The 26338-nt window shown below is 39.1% G+C and overlaps 1 protein-coding gene and 1 long non-coding RNA gene across 6 annotated transcripts in view; both read left to right on the top strand.

Annotated features, from left to right (window-relative positions):
* LOC122670836 overlaps window positions 1-26338 on the top strand; it is a 114303-nt gene that overhangs the window by 5603 nt on the left and 82362 nt on the right. For 2 of the 5 annotated variants that reach the window (XR_006334260.1, XR_006334259.1), the window contains exon 4: window positions 22045-22385. Coding sequence is in view for 1 of the 5 variants with exons in the window: in XM_043867844.1 (XP_043723779.1) it covers window positions 22045-22385; window positions 24548-24667; window positions 24799-25074; window positions 25221-25499 (1016 nt within the window). In the remaining 4 variants the exon portion in view is untranslated. Of the gene's footprint in view, window positions 1-8222; window positions 8358-22044; window positions 22386-23107; window positions 23180-24547; window positions 24668-24798; window positions 25075-25220; window positions 25500-26338 lie in introns of those variants that run through there. The other 3 variants (XM_043867844.1, XR_006334263.1, XR_006334261.1) reach the window with 3 other exon arrangements.
* On the top strand, window positions 8908-16444 carry LOC122670839. Its single transcript, XR_006334267.1, has 2 exons — window positions 8908-8990; window positions 16301-16444. It is a non-coding gene; the product is annotated as an uncharacterized LOC122670839 (long non-coding RNA).

The raw sequence follows: 26338 nt of genomic DNA, 5'->3' as shown, positions 1-26338 counted from the left end.
AAATTTAGGGCTTTTTATTGGCTCATCAGAAAGAGCTAATTTTTGGAAGCTATCTTCCTTACTATTAGAGGGAAACTCGACCAAGATTTCAGCCCATTCTGACGGTTGAAAATTCTGCAATTTCAAAACCCATCATTCACATTCGAATCAGGTTCTTTTTGAAGATCTGATTTTTTCTGCCTAGCTGAATCATGGGTGACTCAGAGATGACTATTGCTACTTCTCGAGGAGATCAAACTAGGTCTGATTTTCTTCCCTATGCTGCTGTCATTAAGCTTGATGGTACAAACTACTTAATTTGGGCCAGTTCATTATCCCTAACAGTGGCTGGTAGGGGATTCACTGGCCATCTTACTAGCGGCACCAAACAGCCTACTGAAGAAGGTGCTGCTCGTACTAAATGGGCTGCCAATGATGGAATGGTAATGTCCTTTGTTCTGAACTCTATGACCACTGACCTCTCTAGTCAGTATCTTCTCCTTGACACTGCTACATAGATATGGACAGCTGTCAAGGGCACCTATGGTCGTTCAGGTAGCGGTGCTCAGGTTTATGAAATCAGGAAGACACTCCAAACCACTACTTAGAAGGAGATGTCTGTCACCAAATACTATGCTGCCCTCAAGTGTTTATGGCAACAATTGGATCACTATGCTCGGTTTCAGCCTACTACTACTGTTGATATTACTGCCTACCACACCTATGTAGACCAATTCCGTATCTATGATTTCCTGGCTGGCCTCAATGATGACTATGACCCTATTCGGGTGCAAGTCCTTGGTTGGGTTCCTTTCCCCACTCTAGAGGAGACATTTTCTTATGTTCACAGTGAAGAGACATGAAGGGCTGCCATGATGATTACTCCCAAAGTTGAGAGATCAGCCTTACAGTGTTGCTGCTTCTTCTACTACTACTACCAAAGAGCCTGTTAAGTGTGAGCATTGTCACAAACCATACCACACTAAGGCTCAGTGTTGGAAATTACATGGGAAGCCCACTGATTTTGAGGCCAAACATGGTCGTGCTAAGTCTAAAAACAAAGCCAATTACACTGAAAGTGTAGCTCCAACTCCCACTGCTGACATTGGTTTCTCCCAGGAAGAACTCCAGGCTTTGCGTCGTATGTTGAACATATCTGCTGCCTCTACTACGTCTGCTGCCAATTCAGGTTCCTTCTTTGCCCGTACAGGTATTTCTTTTGCTGGACATTGTGCATCAGTAATATCCACTCCATGGATCATAGACTCCGGTGCTACTGATCACATGACAGGTTCTTCTAGTCTTTTTAATACATATTCTCCTGCTTCTGGTAAGGATAAAGTCAAAATTGTTGATGGGTCCCTCTCCTCCATCTCAGGGAAAGGATCCATTGGTTTTTCTCCTTCCCTTACTCTGTCATCTGTGTTGCATATTCCCAAATTTACGACTAACCTTATTTCCATTAGTAGTATCACTAAATCTCTGAATTGTAAAAGTGACATTTTTTCGCACTCACTGTGTTTTTCAGGAGCTGGACTCGGGGAAGACGATTGGATCGGGTAAGGTGCACGGCGGATTGTACCTGCTTGATGGCGATCCTACACCTACTCAGGCTGTACCTTCGGTATCTTTCTCTTCTGAAATACATAAATGGCACTCTAGACTAGGCCATCCCCCTTTAGGTACTTTATCACATTTATTTCCAGCATTAGTTAAAAATTGTAATAAGAAAGACTTTTTTTGTGAGCCTTATGTCTTGGCTAAACAGACACGTTCAACTTATCCTATTTCTAAGAAAAGATCCTCTTCCTTATTTCATACTGTTCATACTGATGTGTGGGGGCCTAGTAGGAAAGCTTCCCTGACTGGCCATCGGTGGTATGTCACTTTCATTGACTGCTATTCTAGGTTCACTTGGGTATACCTAATGCACACAAAAAATGAAGTTTTTTCAACTTTTCAGCACTTTCATCAATTGATTAAGACCCAGTTTACTGCCACTCTTAAAATTTTGAGGAGTGACAATGGGAAAGAGTATATGGAAGGTCAGTTCCAAAAATACCTTGCTGCCCATGGAATCCTCCATCAGACCAACTGTGTCGACACTCCAGCCCAAAATGGTATGGCTGAGCGAAAAAACCACCACCTCTTGGAGGTGGCTAGGATTCTTATGTTTGCTCGCAATGTCCCTTCCCTTTATTGGGGGGAAGTTGTCCTTACTGCAACCTATTTAATTAATAGGCTGCCCAATCGGGTTCTTCTTTCCAAAACCCCTATTGAGCTATTATTTGGCTCTTCTTCCTTTATTGTTCCCACCTAAGGTGTTTGGCTGCGTTTGTTATGCCAGGGATACAAGGTCCCCTGGTAAACTTAACCCACGTAGTCTCCGTTGCATTTTCTTGGGTTATTCTGCTATGCAGAAGGGGTACAAATGTTATTACCCCCCATCCCACAGGACTTTTGTCAGCATGGATTTGTCTTTCATGAAAGTGTTCCCTATTATGTGTCCCCACCTCTTCAGGGGGAGAGTGTTAGTGAAGATGTGCTGACTAGTGACTCTCTACCTCTACTTCAGTCTGCTTACCACGAGTCTGAACCAATTCGGCCTGCCCCTAGTACTCCCCCTGAGTCTGGGGGAGAGGTTCCTATACAGGGGGAGACCATTTCTATTCAGGGGGAGCAATCTACCCCGGTCCAAACTCCTATCCAGAGGACTATTAGTGAATTTCAGAGGAGGATTGATGACAGTAATGTGAAGACCTATGCAAGGAAACATAAGCAGGTTCAATCAACTGGTGCTCCAGTACCCATCCAATTGCCGAACCCAGATCCAGAACCTGTCTCTCCACCTGGTAATATTCCTGACTTGCCTATTGCTCTTCGCAAAGGTGTCAGAACTTGCACTCAGCATCCCATATCGCATGTTGTTTCTTATGATTCCCTTTCCCCATCCTTTCGTGCCTTTGTTTCCTCTCTTTCTTCTGTTCGTATTCCTAACAATTGGCAGGAAGCTTTATCAGACGGAAAGTGGAAGGCAGCTATGATGGAAGAAATGGAAGCTTTGAAGAAAAATAACACATGGGAGCTTATGGTTCTTCCACCTAGGAAGAAAATCGTTGGATGTAAATGGGTGTTTGTGGTGAAACAGAAGGTGGATGGCATTGTGGATAGGTATAAGGCACGACTCGTGGCCAAGGGGTTCACTCAAACATACGGCATTGATTACCAGGAAACTTTTGCACCTGTTGCAAAGTTAAATACTGTTCATGTGTTATTATCTTATGCAGGTAACCTTGGATGGGATTTGCAGCAGCTAGATGTAAAAAATGCATTCCTAAATGGAACACTGGATGAGGAGGTGTATATGGACATTCCACCAGGGTTTTCTTATGACAGAAACCAAGTAAAAGTGTGTAGACTGAAGCGTGTACTTTATGGGCTGAAGCAGTCATCTCGAGCATGGTTTGGCCGGTTCCACAAGGCCATGATTTCTGTGGGCTATAAGCAGAGTAATGCTGATCACACACTCTTTATAAAGAGGGTTGGTGAAAAACTCACTGTTTTTATAGTTTGATGATATAGTGGTTACTGGCAATGATGGTGATGAGATCAGACGGCTGAAGACCTTCCTTGGACAAGAATTTGAGATTAAAGATTTAGGGAAACTACGATACTTTCTTGGGATTAAATTAGCCAGATCTTCTAAAGGGCATTTTTCTCTCCCAGAGGAAGTATGTCCTAGACTTCTTGGCTGAGACCGGGTTGCTAGGCTGTCGTTCTTCAGATACTCCTATGGACCCTACTGTTCGACTCAAGGTGAAAGAGGGTAAGCCTGTTGATAAAGACCGGTGCCAAAGGCTTTTAGGGAAGCTGATTTATCTTTCACACACACGTCCTGACATTGTTGTCACTGTGAGTACTGTGAGCCAGTTTATGCATGATCCCTACTCTTTTCATATGGAGGCTGTTCTTCATATCTTGCACTATTTGAAGTCAGCTTCTAGAAAATGAATTCTTTTGTCTACACATGGTCATCTACGGATAGAAGCATACACTGATGCTGATTGGGCTGGTTTTGCAGATCGCAAGTCTATTTCTAGGTATTGCTCTTTTGTAGGCGAAAATCTTGTCACGTGGCGTAGCAAGAAGCAAAATGTTGTTGCTCATTCTAGTGCCGAAGCTGAGTTTCGAGCTATGGCACAGGGTATTTGTGAGTTACTCTGGCTTAAAGGGTTGCTACAAGATCTTGGTGTTCCTATTCGTCTTCCTATGATGTTGTACTGTGACAACAAGGCTGCAATCAGCATAGCACACAACTCTGTACAGCATGATCGTACCAAGCATGTTGAGGTGGATAGGCATTTCATCAAAGAGAAATTAGAAGAATGGCTGATTTGCATTCCCTTTGTGACATCTACTGATCAACTTGCATATATCTTCACCAAGGGATTGTCTGGGAAGTTGTTTCATCCCAATCTAGTCAAGTTGGGCATGATATACATCCTTGCTCCAACTTGAGGGGGAATGTTGAGATTGGCTACTTTACCCGATAGGGGTAACTTAGTCCTTGTTGGTTTCAGTTATTTGTTTTATTTAGTTTATGTCTTAGTTGTTTTTTTCCTGTTTTTCCCTTCTATCCGATCTCTATTTGGGATTCCTAATTATAGTGGGAATTCCTAATAGGAATAGGATTGGGGGGGGGGGGATTCATACTTTAGCTGCAATTTGATTTTATTATAAATAAGAGGCTGGGTGATCGATCTAGATCATCTAAGCATTCATTCCCAAAGCTGTTAACAGAATCCTATTGTGGTTTTAGGATTTTCTCTCCCTTTTCTCCTTTCGTGCTCTCTCTCTCTCTCTCTGTTCTCTTCTTCTTCGTAGATTCTGGTTCTGTTTGATTTTGTCACAATGATAACTTCTAAACATCCGAAGTCAACCCATTATTTTCGTAAATATTTCAGCCTCCAGATTATCCACCCCAATCCTCAAGGTTATAAGATGTATTAAACCTTGCTGCATCAACTTCAAGTCCTCCTCTAGGATACACATTACCTGAATCTTTCTACTCCATTTAGGGGATGCTTGTTCATATGGTGTGGCATGGGTATAACTCCATCTTGGATGATTTTTTTTCATAAAAAAGAATTATATTGAGGTTTCCTACTCTTGCATGCGTGTCTGTAATGCCATCTGAAAATCCAGGTTCTGGATCTTATATGCAAGCAGGTCCAGTGATCATATCTTTTGATCAAATTTGGGATAAAGGAAGTAACTGTCTTGCTAATGAGAGAAGTCAGATCAATAGGAAGGGAGGAAGGAGCATGGTTTAAGGTATCAGAAATCGGATCGGGATCGGTCTTGGCCAATACTGATCCGGATCGCCCTGAATTGGTCTGGATTGGACAGAATTGCCCTTTCTTTTTAATAAAATTTGATTTTTATTACTTATAAAAGAGGCTCGTTACACTAATGAACCTAAAGATAAGAAGCCCAAGGTCTATAGAACTCAACCATGAGCCAAATAAAGTCTTCCAAGGCCCGATTGGCCCAATTGGAAGATCTTAACTGCATTAGTGTGTGTGCACTGCCAGGCAGGCTGAGGGAAGGGTGCGCATGAGTGGCTAGAATTGAGTTTGTGATGGGTTTCTAGAAGCCTAAGGAATTAACAACTTTGATGGATGTAATATTTTGGTATGAAGTTGATAAAATAGCAACAGTAATGTTGCTCCATTGCGACCTAGTGGTCGCTGGTTCGAGTTTGGAAACAGCTTCTCCATGAAATAGGGGTAAGGCTGTGTACATTATAACCCTCCCAAGACCCCACAGTGGTGGGAAACTCGTGCATTGGGTATGCCCATATTTTTTTAAGCTGATAAAATAGCAAGGAACAACTCTTCGAAGTATTGGACTTTCCAATAGTTGGATCTCAAGAACCAACATTGTATCAGAATTAGCAACTTAAGATCCAAAAAACCTAGCAAGTCAGATATCCCAGCAAATAATGAAGAACTGGTAGAGGTAAGATTCTGGTTAACAAAAGTTCTTAGATATCAATCAAGATATCAAAATATCAAGTAAATCCGATGATTAGATTACCAGTTGTGAAATTATCTTAATTGATGTGTGATGGAGAAAGAAGAATGAAGAAGAAGAAGATACGACTAAGCATCCATCCCACCTAGCCTCAACTGGAATCCCACCAACATAACACTACCATCTCACTGAAATTCTGAATCTCACAAAATAAAGAAAAGGCTCAAGCCAAAATCTCATTAATAAAATTCATATACAAGGCTGGACTCCCTTACAAACTTATATAGAAGACTCAAGCACTAAATAGGAAAGGGCTAAATTAATCCTTAACTGATAATGTAATATAAACTGACTAGGAAACTATAATAATGAAGGAAACTGGCTCAAAACAGGAGACTGGACTTATAGAATCCTAATTCAGCCTAACTAAAACACTTGATAACAATTAAAATAAAGAAAGAAAAATACTTTACTAACTAATTTCGTGGGCCTAACTTCTACCCATATTATAGGCCCATTAAATGTGACCCATTACAATGAAAACACATTGGATCAAAGGCCCAAAACATACATAACACAACCCAAAGCTTATTTCCATTAAAATAAGCCCAATTGTGTTTTATCTGCATCAGTTTGACTCATGTTAATTCGTGGGGGGCAGGAGTAGGTAGGATGTGCCCTAGGTTCAGGCTAAACACCTCACTTGCAAGATCCCAAGTAAACCCAAATCCAAAACGTCAACAAAAGTCAACCTTCTCAGATGAAGGTTAAACTTTGACAAAAAGGACGTACCCAGTGCACAAGGTTCCCGCCACTGCGGTGTCTGGGAAGGATAATAATGTACGCAGCTTTACCCTCACTTCCGCAAAGACGCTGTTTCTAGACTCGAACCTGTGACCAATTAGTCACAACGGTGCAACAGTCAATCACAAATAATTATTATAGATGTCCTTCAGAACATAGGAATAATCCAATGGTCAGATTAAAATTAGTTGAAGAAATATGAAATCTGAAACTAAAACCAGAAAGTAGGAAATTCCAAGTTAAAACGAAATCAAAAGGTCAGATCAGTGTAAAAGTCAAATCTGTCTAACTCAGTTCCCAAAGTATGAAACAGATCTAACGGCTAGATTAAAAGTAATTTGAAAATTCAAATCTGAAACTAGAACAGAAGACAGAAAACAAGAGATTTTCAATAACTTCAGAATTAGACCTCAGATCAGGGAGATACCCTGGTTGAAGGTCCCTCTTGGGTGGTCGCTGAATGGCCCAAAGTACGGGAGAAACCTGATGGAAAGATTCTCCAGTACAGAAAATCACATTTTCAGTAAAAAGGCTAAAAAACAGAGCATCCAACAGGTTTAATGGGGAAGGTTTTGTTGGGTATTCAATCCTCCTTATAGCACTAAGACAGCAACTTAAAAAGATGATTAACAACACCAAACTCAGCTTAAAACAGTCTCCAGCAAGCTTGATAAATAACAGATGAAACAACACTTGAAGAAGCAAAAAAAAAACAGAGAATAAGAAGGATAGATTGCTTCCCACCAAGAAAAAAGGATCAGAATTTCACTGTCCTCCAAGGATCTCACACCCCCTTACTGAATCGCACAACACTCCATTGCAGAGAAACAAATTATTCATCAAATCATGTGTGAGCCAATGTCTCTCACAAGCTTCATATAGAAAGCTAAATCAAAATCCTAATCTGACTTTGAAATCAAAGCTAATAACATAAAGAAGCATAATAAGAAAAGGAATCCTTCTCACGCTAGGTGAGGGAATTCAAAGCCTATTAAACAACAAACTAAAAAGAACTAACTAACTAAGCCTAATCCAGTATGCCTACCTTCTACCCAAATTTTAGGCCCATTAAAGTGGCCCATTACAATGAAAAGACATGGGATCAAAGGCCCAACGCATACATAACCCTACCCAAAGCTTATTTCCAATCAAATAAGCCCTTTAGGTGTCTTATTTGCATCATTAATGCTTTTGCGGGAGTCATCTCTTTGTCTCTCACTACTGCCTATGTGGGTCTTTTGTCCCTTCTTAAATAGGAATGATTTGGGAAGGTTTTCCTGATATGACATTGCATCTGTTTTATGTCAGTTGTCATTAATCTTTTCATGGACATTGTGGCTGTTGATGCATGTTATATCAATAATGGATGTTCCTTTATTTATAGTATGCTATGTTTGTTGCAGTATTACCTGCTGCCAGGAGGATGTAAGTTCGGAAATGCTTGTAGATACAATCATTCACGGGTAAAACCAGTGGTACCAAAACCTCTGCCAACACCACCGCTAGATTTTAACTTTCTTGACTTGCCAATTAGACCGGTAATATTACTGTCCCTTTCTTGTTCGACCTAATCCATTAAAGCTAACATGTCTTGTATTTATAGCAGACATTTATTTGGCTCGATTTGAGTAAGTATACTGAAATTGTGATAATGTTTTCTCTCTGTCAAGGGGGAGAGAGAGTGCTCGTACTATATGCGTCATGGTGACTGCAAGCATGGACGCAACTGCAGGTTTCATCATCCTGATCCTGTTGCTGTTGGAGAAGATGATATTCCTTCTAGTTCTGTCTCATTACCTCTGGCAGGTGCATCACAACCGGCTTCAACATCTTGGTCTTCTCCACAGAATGAGACTGTTCCTTACCTAGATGCTGACAATCCTTATGTACCAATGATGCTTCCACCTCAAGGGTTGCATCCAAATCCTGAATGGAATGAATATCAGGGCAACTACAGGTTTCATCATCCTGATCCTGTTGCTGTTGGAGGAGGTGACATTCCTTCTGGTTTTGTCCCATTACCTCTGTCAGGTGCATCGCAACCGGCTTCAACATCTTGGTCTTCTCCACCTTACGAGACTGGTCCTTACCTAGATGCTGCCAATCCTTATGTACCCATGATGCTTCCACCTCAAGGAGTGCATCCAAATCCTGAATGGAATGAATATCAGGTAAATTTTATTCATGATTTACCCTTCTCTCTCTCTCCATCATAAACTGTACCCGATATCCTGGGAGAGAAGTGTTTGATTAGATGCTTCTTGTTTTAATGGGTAACAATGTATTGGTAGGAGAAACAAAAATATTACAAGCCGCCTAAGAAACAAAGCCACAGCTAGTATACAACATTATACATAGAGTAAGCATCGAGGATTCAAGAGGGAAAAGGGGGTTGACAAAGACATATCTAACATCTGAAACCAATTTACTCTTTTCTTTCTTTCCTGCTGCAGCAATTGAACTTCCTTATTGTGGTCCTTGATTTCTAGCTTGTGCTTATCAATTCAGTCCTAATACAACTCCCATAGCACCAAATGGTGCAACTAATAGTCAACAATATTTAATTCTTAAATGTTTATTGTTTTAGGGAATCACATTTTTTATATTATCTTGGATGATACTGAGTCATCCAAGCAAGTTGTCCGTGGAAGAGAATTGTATAACATCTTAGAGCATCATTAGGAGTGTCCAGTGATTTACATCTTGAACATGTCATTGAGTTACTTTTTCCAAGTAGTCTTGAACTTTAACATGACATGCAGTAAAATATTTTCCAAGTCATCCTTTTTTTTTTTTGGGGGGGGGGGGTATAATCCAAGTCAACTTTATGTACCAGGTAGTGGGATGATCATCTTGAGGAAGTAGGGATTTCCCATATCTATTGTAGTTTTAAATGCATAGGATACATGTGTTTTTTTCCTCTCCGAAGACCAGATCTGCCTTCGAATATCAACCTAGGTGCTGGCGCGATTCACTTATATTAGATGTAGAATGAAGGTTTCTAATGAATCTGTTTGTTTGAGAGGCCTGGCCTGTGATCAAAGCATTGCAATATGTAATAGAGGAAAAAGAGATGGTTCTCTATGGAGATTCTAGATGTAGCATTAGCAGAAGTGTGCTTTGTCTGCATCAATAAGCAGCAGATGCTTAAACTGTTCTTCCATCAATATATTCACTGTCTTGGAATATTTTCCACTTGGAAGCCTTGTAACTGTTCCCGATGTTGCTGAGTTTGACTATTCTGGTTTTGCATTTTGTTTGATAATTCCTATGTGCTTCTGCAAAATTTGTCCCTGTTAAAATTTTATGTTCAAATTGAGCTGATTTTTGGATGCAAATAAATCAGAGAAATGGGCTTATTAGTGGAAATAAGCCTTGGAATGGGTTCTATATATGTTGGGTGGTCCAATGGGTTTCTTTGTAACGGGCCACTTTAATTGGCCTAAAATATGGGTAGGAGAAAGGATAGGATTTACTTTATTAGTCTAACTAGAGTCCTATTTCTTTATTTTTATTTGTTGTTAAAAGTGTTTTAGTTGGTTGGATTAGTGATTCTATACGTCCGGCTTTATTTCAGTCTCATTCCTTTATTATTTGAGTTTCTTAGTTAGTTCAAGTTGAGGGCGAGCCTTGGTGCAACGGTATAGGTTGCTCCATTGTGACCAAGTGATCATCGGTTCGAGTCTGGAAACACCCTCTGCGAAAGCAGGGGTAAGGCTGTGTACATTATGACCCTCCCCAGGCCCCGCAGTGGCGGGAGCCTTGTGCACTGGGTATGCCCTTTTTTGTTATTTAGTTTAAGTTACCTTATCAGTTCAGGATTGATTTAGGTCTTTTCTTTTTTGAGTTTGAATCTATTTGTTGAGTCTTATGTATAAGTTTGTGTTGCACATGAATTTGAGTAATTAAAGTTTGTTTGCCTTTGGTGCTGTGGTGATTTAGAATGCTCCCTGCTGTTTTGATTCTGTAGGACCTCTGGCGGTGATGCCAAGGTTAGGATAATGATGGTGATTCCATCCCTGCATCAGTTGGTGATTTCTGACCATATCTTTTCTATTTTAGTTTCTGTTTTAATTAATGTTCATCCCTATTAAATCCTGATTTTGAAAAACTTTTTAAAAAATCCTATCTTGGGTCATCAATTCCTTTGGATTCTTGTTTTCTACTTTAACTTGGATTTCTCCAAATCTCTTGTATTAAAATTGATCTCTGAATTCTGATTTCATTTCTCTGTTCTGCTATTAGTTATGAATCTTGTGACAGTTTCAAAACCTGAACTTTCCAATTAATACCAGAAATCCTTGTGCAAGTAATATTTGTTACATCTTCATAATTCTGAATCTGTTTTGGCTGTTCTATTCCTTCTTTCTATTATTATTTATTCAAATGGTTTGAACCCCCCCATCTATCCTTTGATTCTGCAGAACTTAAATTATCCTACTCCCAATAGGATCATGTTGTTTCTATGGATCTGTCTATTAGATTCAGATAGGATTATCTATCCAGTTAAAAGCAGCCTTTGACCTGAAGTAAAGAATTAATCAGACAAGTCCTCTTTGTCTTTGAGTTATTTAAATTTCTCCTAATCTGCTGTGTTCTTTTTCCCTGCGATCCTGTCACAAGCTGATCTCCCACTGGATTTCACTACTATTGTAACAAGTCAAGCGAACAAAAGGCATGAATGCATTGGGTGGTGACTTGATTTGGATGTGAAGTTGGTTCTTAGCTCTTCTAGCTTAAGTGGGTTAAGGCACAAACTGAGGTCCTTGGTGCTAACAGCATCATTTTTATCTCTATCTTCCTCTATTGTCATTTTAGAAGATGAGTTTTTGTTATTGTTGTTAAGCTATGGCAGAACAAAAGAGTAGTATACTTGTGCATGAGAAATTCCCCCCATCGAGCCTGTCTTATAGGGGGATGGGGCGGTCTTTGGTCACTAAATGCCCATCCAACTTTACTCAATGCAGGCCGTGCATGAAAACTAATGCCTAATAATAATGGTAAAATAAAAATAATTGAAGGAGGCAGTCGCCAGAAACATCCTTGAAATACACGATATTTGTTTTCCATTTTATTGATCAGGTAGTGGTTGGTTTATATTACCAATCTAGTCCTTGTCTTTGTAGATTCTTGACTTCCTTCTCATTTATACCAAACCTATATGCAGTATTAGTTTATGGGAACAAGTCTGGGATTGTGCAATAACAGAGATGTATTATCAGTCATACTCATATTGTGTAGCAATGTCATTGCAATCATACGGCTGTGGATTCCTAATAATTTTCCCACTTACATATTCATCAGCTTCATGAAGTAATTGTCTCTTGAACCTAGACTTTGCAAGTTCTGCTTTTATTTTCTTTTTGATATTTCTGTGGAATTGAATTTCACTGTCAGTTGCGTCTATTGACCTTTTGAGTTTCTAGGTTTGTGGCTTTACTGAATTCCTCCTTTGCTGGTAACTATGCACTATGCAGAGTACCTTCAGACATAATTGGGAACAACCGTTGCTTGTACCAAATCCTGATCATGCTGGTTGGAGCAAGCCAAAGATTCTCCCTGCTGTGAATGGCACCTTCAGGAAGGGTGCAAAGAAATCCGAAATTGTGCAGTCTCTTTGCTGTGAAATCTGCAAGATTGACTGTACCGGCAAGGATAACTTGGCCCAACACAAATTGGGGAAGAAGCACAAAGAGAACATGGATAAACTGGAAGAATCAAAGAAACAAGCCAGTGCCCCACCTGCTATGGCAGCGCCAGCAGCGAAGGATCCCGTGATTGGTCCGAAAGATATCCCAGCAACTGACGAGGGCAAGACTGTTGTGCAGCCTGCATGGGGTGAAATCCGTAATATTGACTGTACCAGCAAGGATGTCTCAGACCAACACAAACTGGGAAAGAAACACAAGAAGGACTTTGAGAAACTGAAACAATCAATGAAGGAAGCCAATGCCCCAGCTGCTGCAGCGGCCCCAGAAAAGGACCCCATGATTGGTCCAAATCCTGAATGGAATTGTTATCAGGTAAATTTTATTCATGATTACCCCTCCCTCTCTCTCTCTCTCTCTCTCTCTCTCTCATAAATTGAAGGGGGATAAGGCTGTGTACATTATGACCCTCTCCAGACCCCGCAGTGGTGGGAGCCTTGTGCACTGGGTATGCCCTTATTACCCTTCTCTCTCTCTCTCTCTCTCAAGAACAGTACCTGATATTCTGGGGGAGAAGTGTTTGATTAGATGCTTCTTGTTTTAATGGGTAACAATTTATTGATAGGAGAAACAAAAATGTTACAAGCCACCTAAGAAGCGAAGCCACAGCTAGTCTACAACATTATACATAGAGTAAGCATCGAGAATTCAAGGGGAGAAGGGGCTTGACAAAGACATATCTAACATATAGAAACAATTTACTCTTTTCTTTTTTATGCTTCCTGCTGCAGCAATTGAACTTCCTTATTGTGGTCCTTGATTTCTAGCGTGCTCTTGTCAATTCAGTCCTAATACAACTCACATAGCACCAACTGGTGCCACTAATAGTCGACAACATTTAATTCTTAAATGGTTATTGTTTAAGGGAATCACATTTTTTATATCAATTTGGATGATACTGAGTCACTCCAAGCAAGTTGTCCGGTGATGAATTGTATGACATCTTAGAAGCATAATTAAGAGTGTCCAGTGATTAACATCTCGACATATCATTGAGTTATTTTTTTTTCGAGTGGTCTTAAACTTTAACATGACATGTTGTCCAATTGCTTATTCCAAACACATAAAATATTTTCCAAGTCATACTTTTTATTTGTAATCCAAGTAGGATGATCATCATGAGTCTAGTGGATCCAAGATTCATTACTTAAATCTACCTCTGTTGAAATGTAAAACTTCTGCCTCAATATGAACTCTGGCTTAAGTTGCATACAAGGCGACATTTTGATCCCTCTGTTTATCTATATTTATTTGTAGCCTTTGCAGCCAAACAATTCCATGGGGATTCATTAAGCTTGTCCATGATGTTTTTTTCATTTATTTTCCAGTGATGTCATTTAATCCTATCAGTAGCAATGATTTACCAACTCTTCTACATTATAAAACTTGCCTTATTCTCCGAACTAATGGCTGAAAATGTAGATATGCTCTAAAAATTAGCATGCAATGTTATAGAAATATTGCCTAAAAAGTAGTGTTGTCACACATCTTCACCAAATGTTGATCTCAAGTCTCAACCTTTGGATATGTAACCACAGAGATCATTCTGAGATTTCTTCCGGCAAGGTTAGTTTTGAGGGTTTGGGTTTTGGGTTCCCCTGCCTAGCCTTTGGTTATATTGGTTGTAAAGATGTTTTCAGGACATCTTGATGTTTTAGATTCTTAAGGAATTGGGAATTTCCCATAGCTGATGTAGTTTTGAATGCATAAGATACATGTTTTTTCTTTCTCTCCGAAGACCAGATCTGCCTTTGAATCAACCTAGGTGCTTGTGCAATTCTTTTAGAATGAAGGTTTCTCATGAATCTGTTTGTTTGAGAGGCCTGGCCTATGATCAAAGCATTGCAGTATGTAATAGAGGACAAAGAGATGGTTCTCTATGAAGATTCTAGATGTTTTCTATGACTAACCTTGTAGCATTAGCAGAAGTGTGCTTTGTCTGTATCAATAAGCAGCAGATGCTTAAACTGTTCTTCCATCAATATATTCACTGTCTTGGAATTTTTCCATTTGGAATCCTTGTAACTGTTCCCGATGTTGCTGAGTTTGACTATTCTGATTTTGCATTTTGTTTCATAGTTCCTATGTGCTTCTGCAAAATTTGCCCCTTTTAAAATTTTATGTTCAAATTGAGCTGACTTTTGGATGCACATAAATCAGAGAAGTGGGGTTATTAGTGGAAATAAGCCTTGGGTTGGGTTCTATATATGTTGGGTGGTCCAATGGGTTTCTTTGTAATGCGCCACTTTAATTGGCCTAAAATATGGGTAGGAGGAAGATGGGATTTACTTTATTAGTTTAACTAGAGTCCTATTTCTTTATTTTTAATTGTTGTTAAAGTGTTTTAGTTTGGTTGGATTAGTGACTCCGTAAGTGCAGCCTTATTTCAGTCTATTTCTTTAATTCTTTCATTTCTTAGTTAGTTTAAATTACCTTATCAGTTCAGGATTGGTGTAGGTCTTTTCTTTGTTGAGTTTGAATCTGTTTTTGAGTCTTATATATAAGTTTGTAATGGGCTACAGTCTTTCTGAAAACAGCCTCTCTGCGAAAGTAAGGGTAGGACTGCGTACATTATGACCCTCCCCTGACCCTGCAGTAACGGTAGCCTCGTGCACTGGGTATGCCCTTTAATGGGCTACAGTCTTGCATGCGATTTTAAGCAATGAAAGTTGGTTTACCTTTGGTGTTGTGGTGATTTAGAATGCACCCTGCTGTGCTGATTCTGTAGGACCCCTGGTGGTGATTCCTGTTCGTATCTTTTCTTCTATTTCCTTTCTTTTTTATTTTAGTTTCACTTTTAATTATGTTCATCCCTATTAAATCCTGATTTCAAAAACTTTTTAAAAAATCTTATCGTGGGTCATCATTCCCATTGAATTCCAGTTTCCTGCTTCAACTTGGATTTCTCCAAAATCTCTTGTTGAATTCTGATTTCAGTTCTCTGTTCTGCTATTAATTATGAAGCGTGACAGTTTTAAAATCTGAGCTTTCCAATTAATACTCGAAATCCAGATGCAAGTTGGATTTGTTAAATTTTCATATTTCTGAATTTGTTTGGCGGTTTTATTCCTGCTTTCTATTTCTGGTTATTTAATAACATTTAACTGATCACTGGTATGAAGCCCCATCCTGTCTTACGATTCTGTAGAACTTAAATTATCATAATCCCAATTGGAGTGTGTCATATCTGTGGATCTTTCCATCAGATTCAGATCAAACTTGATAGTATTACCTATCCAGTTAAGAACAGCCTTCGACCAGAAAGTTGAGCATAATCAGACAATTCCTGTCTTTTGCGTTATTTAAATTTCTCTTAATCTGGTTTGTCCTTTTTTTCCTGTGTTCCTTTCACAAGCTGATCTCCCACTGGATTTCACTGGTTTGGGATTACCACCGTTACTTTCGTAACAAGTCACAGTGAACAAAAGGCATGATGGGTGGTGACTTGATTGGGATGCAAAGTAGGTTCTCAGCTCTTCTAGTTTAAGTAGGTCAATATACAAACTAAGGTCCTTCAATGCTAACATCATCATCTTTATCTCTATAACTCTCTATTGTCGTTTTAGAGGATAAGTTTCTTTTATTTTTGTTAAGCTATAGAAGACGAAAAATAATTAGTAATTGTCTCTTGAACCTGGACTTTGCCAGTTCTGCTTTTATTTTCTTTTTGGTATGTCGGTGGAATTGAATTTCACCTTCTGTTGCATCTATTGACCTTTGAGTTGCTAGGTTTGTGGCTTTACTAAAGTCCTCCTTTGCTGGTAACTATGCAGGCTACCTTCATACATAAAGGGAAACAACTGTTGCTTGTTGCAAATCCCAATCGGGGTTGGAGCAAGTCTCTGTGGTGTGAAATCTGCAAGATTGACTGTACCAGTAAGGATGACTTGGACCAACACAAATTGGGGAAGAAGCACCTGGACGGATTTTTATCCACTCAATTTCCTAATCTCCCAGTTCCTCTCAAGTACCCCCCTGAGTGGATAAAAATCTACATGGAGAAACTGAAAGAATCAAAGAAAGAAGCAATTGCCCCAGCTGCCACGGAGGCACCAGCAGAAAAGGATCCTGTGATTGGTCCAAAAGAAAGCCCAGCATCTGACGAGGGCAAGACTGTTGTGCAATCTCCATGTTGTGAAATCTGCAAGACTAACTGTAGCAGCAAGGATGTCTCGGACCAACACAAACTGGGAAAGAAGCAAAAGAACCAGGAGAAATTGGAAGACTCAGAGAAAGAAGCCAGAGCCTCAGCTGCTACAGCGGCCCCAGCAGCAAATGATCCCGTGATTGGTCCAGAAGAAAGTCCAGCAGCCAACAACGGCAAGACTGTCGGAGTGAAACAGCGTAAGAAGAAGGGAGCGTCATCTTTGGGGCCTGGAGAGGATCTGGAGAGACAGAGGAGGAAACTGATAGAAGGTGGGGTGGCAGCCGAGGCAGTGAAGGTATGCACAATATGCAACGTGGTATGTAATAGCCAGACAGTCTTCACTAACCATTTGGCAGGACAAAAGCATGCTAATATGGTGAGGAAACAGGCAGCAGCAGTTGGAACAGTGAATCCTCCTGGTCCTGGGCTGGTTACTGGTGCTTAGAAGACGAACTGCCTTGCAAAAAAAAAGGAAAATATATTAATCTCAATATGTCATTGTCATCATTTAGCTCTTCTTTGTTTAGTTTGGGGGATCTTGTTTGGTTTTCTTGTTAGAATATTTAATGTGGGGCTCTTTTGGTGAAAGATCCCTCAAGTTTCTCCAAATTCATCATTATGAAGTGTGAACCTCCATTTTCATATAAGAAAAAGTGCAGGTAAATTTGAGAACAGACATAGGTTTGTTACATTATATAATCCAAAGAATCAATGTCAATGCTGTGCCTTTATATAATTTCACTCACAGGTGTGATTCAGTCAGTGTGCAATATGCTACGACGGCCCAGAAGGATGAAACGGTTTGGCTATCCAATCTTCCTCTTCCTCGGGTGTTTACAAAAGGAGAAATATTTTTATAGAGTTCTAGTTTTATTCAGGGACTGCTTGGTTATATTTACAGGCCTAGAGTGAGTGGAGTGGAAGGAGTGACATGTTTGTGTGTTGATGATTGCCTTCTTTTCTTGCTCTGTCACTTGGACCGATGATGGTCCCATTTTTTTAGGCTAAAGTGAGCCTCTTAAATCCAGTGCTTACAAATAACGTAGAAAGTTTTTTATTGCTCATCACTAGACATCCCTAATCCCATGTTTCACTGGATTGTTGGTAATAGGGCTGTAAGTTTGGGTCTGCTGGCCTAAGCCCGCCCTGAGCTTAAACAGGGTCTTGGCTGGATTTTCAACCCAGAGGGTGGGGTAGGATTGAAATTTTCAGGGCCGGGTCAAGGTCGGGCTGGGTCAGGGTTGAGTTCTCGAACTGAGCTCAGCCATGCCTTGTCTTGTGTTAGGTTATGTTTTACAATTTAGTGTATGTTTTATTATTTTTGTTTAGTATCTAATTATCTATTGGTTTATCAAAAAGAATCTAATTATCTATTAAATGAAAGTATTTAAGATTTTAAGATTGGAATAAGTTTTTTGACCCAAAGAAAAGTCTATTTCAATTGAGTATGAAACAAAACCAATACTCAATCACATGTATCTCAGTTTTTTTAATGCATAGGAGGACACAAATGGCAAACAAGTAGGGTCAGTCAGGATTGATCAAGGTCAACCTGACCAAAGCAAAAATCAGAGTCAATTAGGCCCGGGCTGGGCTGGGTTGAGCCCGACAGGGTTGGGCCTAGATTGAGATATCTCAGTCCGACCTAAGGCCAGATTGGGCTTAGGCTGAGCTAAAAAGACTCAAGATTGAACTAAGGTTTTAAAAAACCCAGCCCAAGCCGATCGTGTTTTACTCCTAATTGGTAATACCATCTATAATTCTAAGGACAAACACAAGAACCTCATTTTTTGAAAGGTGTTATATTCACTACTTCTTTGTGTTTTGTTAAATATAACAATTAAAAAAAAAAAACTTTTTTATTGTTTTTTGATTCAATATAAGTACGTTTAATATGACAAAAATACTCAATATGAGAAACTCTGAAGCAATGTAGATGCTATGGTTTCCAGATGTCATCATGTCTAACTTAGAAAAAATAGCTGAGATATTGGCGTAAATTAATGAAATTGTAATTGACATAAAGGTTCTTAGTATGAAGATTTTAAGTTTGTTAATTTGAATGGGAATTAATCGGTGTCCATCTAGTGCCGATCCAGATCAAATCAATTCAACCAATTATTGAAACTCCTCTCTAATATAGCAGCCACCAAGCTAGATTGTTGCGACAAGTATTGATTCATTCATAACAAACAAAAATGTTAATAGCGAAGGACACAGTTTGTATTCCGGCACTATGTATTTTGCACATCTTTTAGCTTAACTCAAGAGCTTAGTCACCAACAGGAAATGGAAACCATAGAATGACTGCTTCGTCAGACGCTGCTCTTCATAATCACGGACACTTGTAGTGACACCCATTCCAGCATCTTCCATCTCCAAAACCATTGGACTCCTTCCGGATCTGGCTCCTGTTCAGCCGTGGCGGGAGCTAAACGGTCCAACACCCCCTAAGATCACCATCGTTCCAAATATAATGGGTACTTTTAACCCATCTCTCCCTTTCTTATTCTCTCGTTTGTACGAAAGGCTTGCCCTCCCCCTTTGTGTCTCGACGTGGGCATTACAATCATTGTTTTAAAAATCAGTAATTGGTCAATTCAAATTGGAATCGGCAGACACTGATCCTGATTTCCTCCACCACTCCTAATCGCTGTTTCATGAATCGGAATTAGATTGGCTGATTCCTAGTCATATTCTTTGTAATCCATCTTGAGTCTAACCTATTCATGGGTCGATTCTTGATTCTTGAATTGATTCTGTAACGATCTCAAACCCAGACAAGATAAAAAGTCTGTCCTCAAGAGCATTGATTATAAATCATCTTTCACATTTGTATAGTAACCTAACTCTCAGAATTCATACATATACAATGGAAGACTTAACATTACTGGAGTTGGGATTAAGACTAATATATGACATATATATAACACTTGTAGCAATTGAACAAGTATTACAAAGTTTTGTGAATTTAAACCTTATTGCAAAACATGTTCTTTGTCTTTTTCACATCATAACTCCTACTGTTCATAAACACTTCTCTCAATCATGTTCCCTAGGTTGGTGTAGCTTGTACACTCACAATCCAAAGAGTATGGAACTTTACACACCTCTCCTCTGAACTTTCAACATCTGAAAAGAATATTTATAACATGGATGAACCAACAATTCAGTGAAAAAATATATATTACAATACAATCAAGTGCTCATTTGCTTCATTAACAGTGTACAGATATGCATACAACGTTTTACTCAAGTATCCCAATCACTGCAGTTTGGAGTGAAATGATGCAGCCTTTTCTTGGATAGACCATATGACTATGAGGACATACTCTATCATTAACTTTTCTAACTAAACCATATGTCCGTGAGAAACATGCTCTAGAATTATTTGACTTGCAAATCATGCTTTAGAATTACCAACATATAACATTTTGTACTAAACTATGTCCCAAAAAAAACATGCTCTAGAATTATCATCGTATAATGGTCTGCACTAAACCACATGTTTAGGAGGAATATGCTCTTAAATTACCATCATATAATGGTCTGTACTAGACTACATGTCCAACAGGAACATGCTCTAAAATTATCATCTTATAATAGTCTGCACTAGATCACATGTCAAAAAAGAACATGCTCTAGAATTACCATCGAATAAAACCTCATCCAGTACATAACCCCTTGTTGGAAAGCGACGGTAAATACAGGGTAATGTTATTGCATTAACTTTCATTTCATACATTTCATTCTCCTTCTCTCTTTTCATTTCATGCTTAAAACATCACCAACATCATCTCATTTCATGCTTATATATCATAACATTACATACATATACATCATTTTATCATCTCTTCATTCCATACATTTCATCACATTTCATTCTCATAAATAACTCATAATACTTCATTTCATTCAATACATCTCTTATGCATTTTCTTGCATTCCAGAACATACTTGAACATCATCATTATCATATAACAATTCATACTAGCTCAAATATTACAGTGCATTCAAAGAACATTTAACAATAACGCATCCCATCATAAAAAATAAAAAAAAAAACACATTCTTCTCATAATCTGTAAGTATGTAACATATCCATGTTCTCTCACATATCTCTTAATAATATCCAATCTACAATAAAAACACATATAACATTACTTATATCTCTTAACTATTGATTAATATAAGCATGACACCTCATGCTTGTACTATTGATCATAAATAAATAAACAATTCAAAAGACATTAAATAATAACAATTATTTTAAATCAATATTATAACATTAAAATGGAAATGCGGGGCATTACAGATTCAATTTTTACCATGGTTCTAAGTATCGGTATCGTATCACCTGTATTGGATGATACGTATCGATTTTATATGTAGCCAATTCTGATACTGTGTCGATACTATATCAGTGACACGATGCAGACAAGGGGTAAAATGATAAAAAAAAAAAAAAATCTTTTTTTTTAAGGAGATTCAGGGATAATTTTATTTGATACAGTCAATCCACTCCGATACCATATCGTTCTCATATCAATTTTGCAAGTGACCGATACCCGATCCGATACCGAATCCTCACAGATTATGTTCCCGATTCCGAGTTTTAAAACCTTGTTAAATGTAGTTAATGGCTCCTAGACAATCAATAGTCACAGTGTACAGTTTACCATGCATTGGAACAATCATACCGCCTGCAACGACCTCCCGGTCTTAATGCAAATCGCGATTTTACCGATGTTGGACTTTGGACACAGATGTCAGATAGGTAAACGCTTCTTCTTCTTGCTTCGATCGCATGCATGATCTTCGTTCCAAGAATAGAGCTGCTCAATGGGCGTGTTGTTGCAGCGAATCAGCACAAATTCCGGCCATTATCGCCGGTAATTTGAGAGCTTAGCCTCCGATTTAAGCCCTGCGACGACGAGTTTTGTGCCTGACAGTTACCCACAAAAATCTCATTCACAGCCACAACCGCGTCGGCAAAAGTTGAAGAGCTCGTTCCGAAAACGCGGATGAAACACGTAATTACTAACTATGTCTTCACCTGGTTTATCTCATGCTTCTGCTTCTCCTTTAAGAGTACAAAGATGAAACGCGTATGAAAGTGCAAACGCGTATGTTATCTACCAACTATGCCTTCACCAGTTCACATTTAAACCCTGTCAATGAGAAGAGAAGGTTTCCAGGAGATAGAGAGTTGGGAGGGAAACTTTTAATTCTGTTATCAGGGGTTGGATCTTGTCGAGGCCACCATGGCTAGTGTTCCCGTTTACTTGCTTTCTTCTATTAGTAGTAAAGTCACTAAAGCTGTAAAACTCACAAGAGACTACTTATATCCTTCTGCTGGTAGTGTTGATACTGTTGCCTCTGTTGTCAATCCTTCTTCTCCTGCTGCTACTGTTGATACTATTCCCGCCGTTGTCTCTGATCGTGTTTCTTCTACTGAGGAAGTGCCTGATACCGTGGAAACTCAAGAGGAAGTTGGGTTAGAAGATTATAACAAAGATAATGACAACGAAGACGATGATTTTAAGGAGGACATCATCGAAAGGGATTCTCTAGTCACGGAGGAAAACCCTACAAAAATTCTCTATCCCCGGAGACCCGATAGCGCCGATTGCTCCAATTACCTTCGAACTGGAACTTGTCACTATGAAGCGAATAGCAGGTACGATCATCCTGCTAGAAAGGAAAACCAGGTACCTCCTTTTAATCTCTACCCGTTTGCTTATTAGCTTGTAAATTGAGCGTGCTTTACTGCTTGTAGTGGTATATTCTTTGCGTGCTATTTACCAAAAATTGTAAATTGGGCGTGCTTTACTGCTTGTAGTGGTATATTCTTTAGCGTCTTTACTTAGTGACCCTATAATGATGGACTATCACTCTTTTGTGTATGAACAGAGTTCGGATTCGCTGGAATCTTCCTAAGTTAGCGTTTGCCGGCCCTAATCCCTCCACTCCCCCCCCCCCCCCAAAAAAAAAAAAATCTCTTACCTATTCTGCAACCCTTTGATCTGAACCGTGTGCGTAGTGCTTACACCTATTTATCTAGTTTTATCTCTTATATAATGTGTCTGATAAGGAAATTATTAATAATGATAAACTGTAGAAGAATTATGGTCTACCGGCAGGGTGGGGCGGTTTCTGTTGAGTAGGAATTAGGCACTTTAAGTTGGGTTTTTCGTGCTGGTTTGTTCTGTTCTTATGATTACCCCAGGAAGCAGGCTTTACTGGAAGTTGACAAACAAATTTTTTTTTTCTTTCTCATTTTTCTCCTTTGGGATTTAAAATTTTTTTTTTTTATCATTGCTTGATTTACTCTGACTGGGCAATTATATGATTTGAACTTTGATACATTGGTGGATTGATTCCAGTGCGTAGATTGAACTCGTTTTCTTTTGTTTTGGTGTCTATGGTTTTATTCATGTAAAAGGTTATGGAAGAAAACGAGGAGGAAGACCTTTTGGAGAAAAAGGGGCAGCCAGAATGCGAGGTCATTATTCAACTACTTTGCTTAGTCAGTTGTTTTTAGTTTTTGTTCATAAGATACATTACTTTTATTTTTAGTGTTACAAGTTGTAAGTTCCCTGAAATCTCAGTCAGTTGTTTTTAGTTTCTGTTCATAAGCTACATTACTATTTTTAGTGTTATAAGTTGTAAGTTCCCTGAAATTCTTATTGCATTCATTCTAAATAATCCTTTCAATCAATCCCATGGAGAAACGGGTTTACAATTTTTAAATAAGAATAAACAACCAAAATTTTAGCCAATCTAAGGCCCTGCATGATAACACTTCAGTTTCTGGGCCATGTTTCTATTCCAGAAATAACTTTTTGTATTTATTTTACTAGGCCAATTTTCTGGACAAAAAACTGTGTTGTACCGCCTAGTAATCTCTATTTCTGGGTCAGAAAAGAAACATAAACCTATTTGTTATGCACAATAATTTCTGTTTCTGGATCTTCTATAAATTTTCAAAAATGTCATTGAATACCCAAAATTTGGCGGCGGTGGTGGCAGTGCTTGCAATAATGGTGCTGGCAATGGAGGACATGGTGGAGGAGGAGGTGGCAGTGGTGGTGGTTGAAGTTGCATTGGAGGTGGTGTTTTATTTTGAATACGAAATTTCTGTTTTGCCCATCAAATTAACCATGTGCTCATTGAAGAGCAACTTCCCCCCCCCCCCCCCCTCTTATTTCTCCCTTTTGTTTGTGGAACAAAGAAATTCCAAATTAAAGCTTCTGCTTCTCTATTTCTCATCAACTTTTTGTAACTGCTACATTCCTAGGAACAAAAAAAAAAGAATAAAAATACGTTTGTAACCACTGGTTAATTTATTTACTAACTAATAATTAATGCACCCCACACAATCTTATCCATATACTTAATCCCGTGTACATAATTAAAACCCCAAATCCGGGCTTATAAAAGGGTTCATTACACTAATAAACTCAAAAATAAGAAGCCCAATGTCTATAGAACCCAACCATGAGCCGAAACAAAGTCTTTGAAGGACCGAATTGGCCCGATTGGACAATCTTAACTGCATCAGTGTGTGCGTGTGTGTCTATTGGCAGGCAGGCAGGCCAGCCGGAGGAAAGTGTGTGCATGGGTGACTGGGATTGAGTTTGACTCGTGTTAATGCTTTCACATGAGTCATCTCTTTCACTCTTTGGGCTCACTACTGCCTATGTGGATCTTTTTGTCGCTTCTTAAATAGAACCAATTTGGGAAGGTTTTCCTGATATGACATTGTATGTGTTTTATGTCAATTGTCATTAATCTTTCTTTACATGGATATTGTGGTTGTTGAATCAACAATGGATGTTCCTCTATTTATAGTATGCTATGGCTGTTGCAGTATTACCTGCAGCCAGGAGAATGTGAGTGCGAAAAAGCTTGTAGAAACAATCATTCGCGGGAAAAACCAGTGGTACCACCACCACTAGATTTTAACTTTCTCGACTTGCCAATTAGACCGGTAATATTATTCTGTCCATTTCTTGTTCCACCTAATCCATTGAAGCTAACATGTCTTATATTTTTAGCAGACATTTATTTGCCTCTATGTAAGTATACTCAAATTGTGGTAATGTTTTTTCTTTGTCAAAGGGGGAGAGAGAGTGCTCGGAATATATGCGTGATGGTTTCTGCAAGGATGGACATAGCTGCAGATTTCATCATCCTGATCCTATTGCTGTTGGAGAGGATATTCCTTCTAGTTCTGTCTCATTACATCTGTCAGGTGCATCACTACCGGCTTCAACATCTTGGTCTTCTCCACCGAATGAGACTGTTCCTTACCTAGATGCTGCCAATCCTTATGTACCAATAATGGTGCTTCCACCTCAAGGGGTGCATCCAAATCTTGATTGGAATGGATATCAGGTAAATTTTATTCAGGATTACCTCTCTCTTTCTACATCATAAAATACTACCAATCCCTTTCTTGTTCCACCTAATCCATTATAGCTGCCATTTGGCTCTATTTGAGCAAGTATACTTAAATTTTAGTAATGTTTTCTCTGTCAAAGGGGGAGAGAGAGTGCAAGTACCATGTGCATGATGGTTTCTGCAAGTATGGATGCAACTGCAGGTTTCATCGTCCTTATCCTGTTGCTGTCGGAGGAGGTGATATTCCTTCTGGTCCTGGCTCATTACATCTGTCAGGTGCATCGCAACCGGCTTCAGCATCTTGGTCTCCACCACCGAATGAGGCATTTTCATACCTAGATGCTTCCAATCCTTATGTACCAATAATGATGCTTCCACCTCAAGGGGTACATCCAAATCCTGAATGGAGTGGATATCAGGTAAATTTTATTCATGATTACCTTTCTCTCTCTGAGGGCGGGCATCCAAATCCTGAATATCTATCTATCTATCTATCTATGTATATATATTTATTTATTACCTTTCTCTCTCTCTTCATCATAGAATATTACTAGTTGCTTTTTTGTTGCACCTAATCCATTAAAGCAAACTTGTCTTATATTTGTAGCAGCCATTTGTTTGGCTCTATTTGAACAAAAGTATACTTAAAATTTAGTGATGTTTCTCTGTAAAAGGAGGAGAGAGAGTTCATGTACTATATGCGTGATGGTTTACGCAAGCATCAACACAACTACAGCTTTCATTGTCCTTATCCTGTTACTGTCGGAGGAGGTGATATTCCTTCTGGTTCTGGCTCATTACATCTGTCAGGTGCATCGCAACCGGCTTCAGCATCTTGGTCTTCTCCACCGAATGAGACTTATCCATACCTAGATGCTGCCAATCCTTATGCATCAATAATGATGCTTCCACCTCAAGGAGTGCATCCAAATCCTGAATGGAATGGATATCAGGTAAATTTTATTCATGCTTACCTCTCCTCTCTTCATCATAAACTGTACCCTGAAATTCTTTTGGAAAAGTGTTTGATGACATGCTTCTTCCTTGTTTTAATGGGTAACAATTTATTCGTAGGAGAAACAAAAATGTTACAAGCCACCTAAGGAGCAAAGACATAGCTAGTCTACAACATTATACATAGAGTAAGCATCGAGGATTTGAGGAGGAAAGGGGCTTGACAAAGACATATTTAACACCCAATTTACTCTTTTCTTTTTTATGCTTCCTGCGGCAGCAGTTGAACTTCCTAATTGCGGTC

Source organism: Telopea speciosissima, chromosome 8 (assembly GCF_018873765.1).
Source record: "Telopea speciosissima isolate NSW1024214 ecotype Mountain lineage chromosome 8, Tspe_v1, whole genome shotgun sequence".
Classification (NCBI taxonomy): Eukaryota; Viridiplantae; Streptophyta; class Magnoliopsida; order Proteales; family Proteaceae; genus Telopea; species Telopea speciosissima.
Note: the sequence above shows the minus strand (reverse complement) of the source record. Positions and strands in the feature narration are given on the sequence as shown.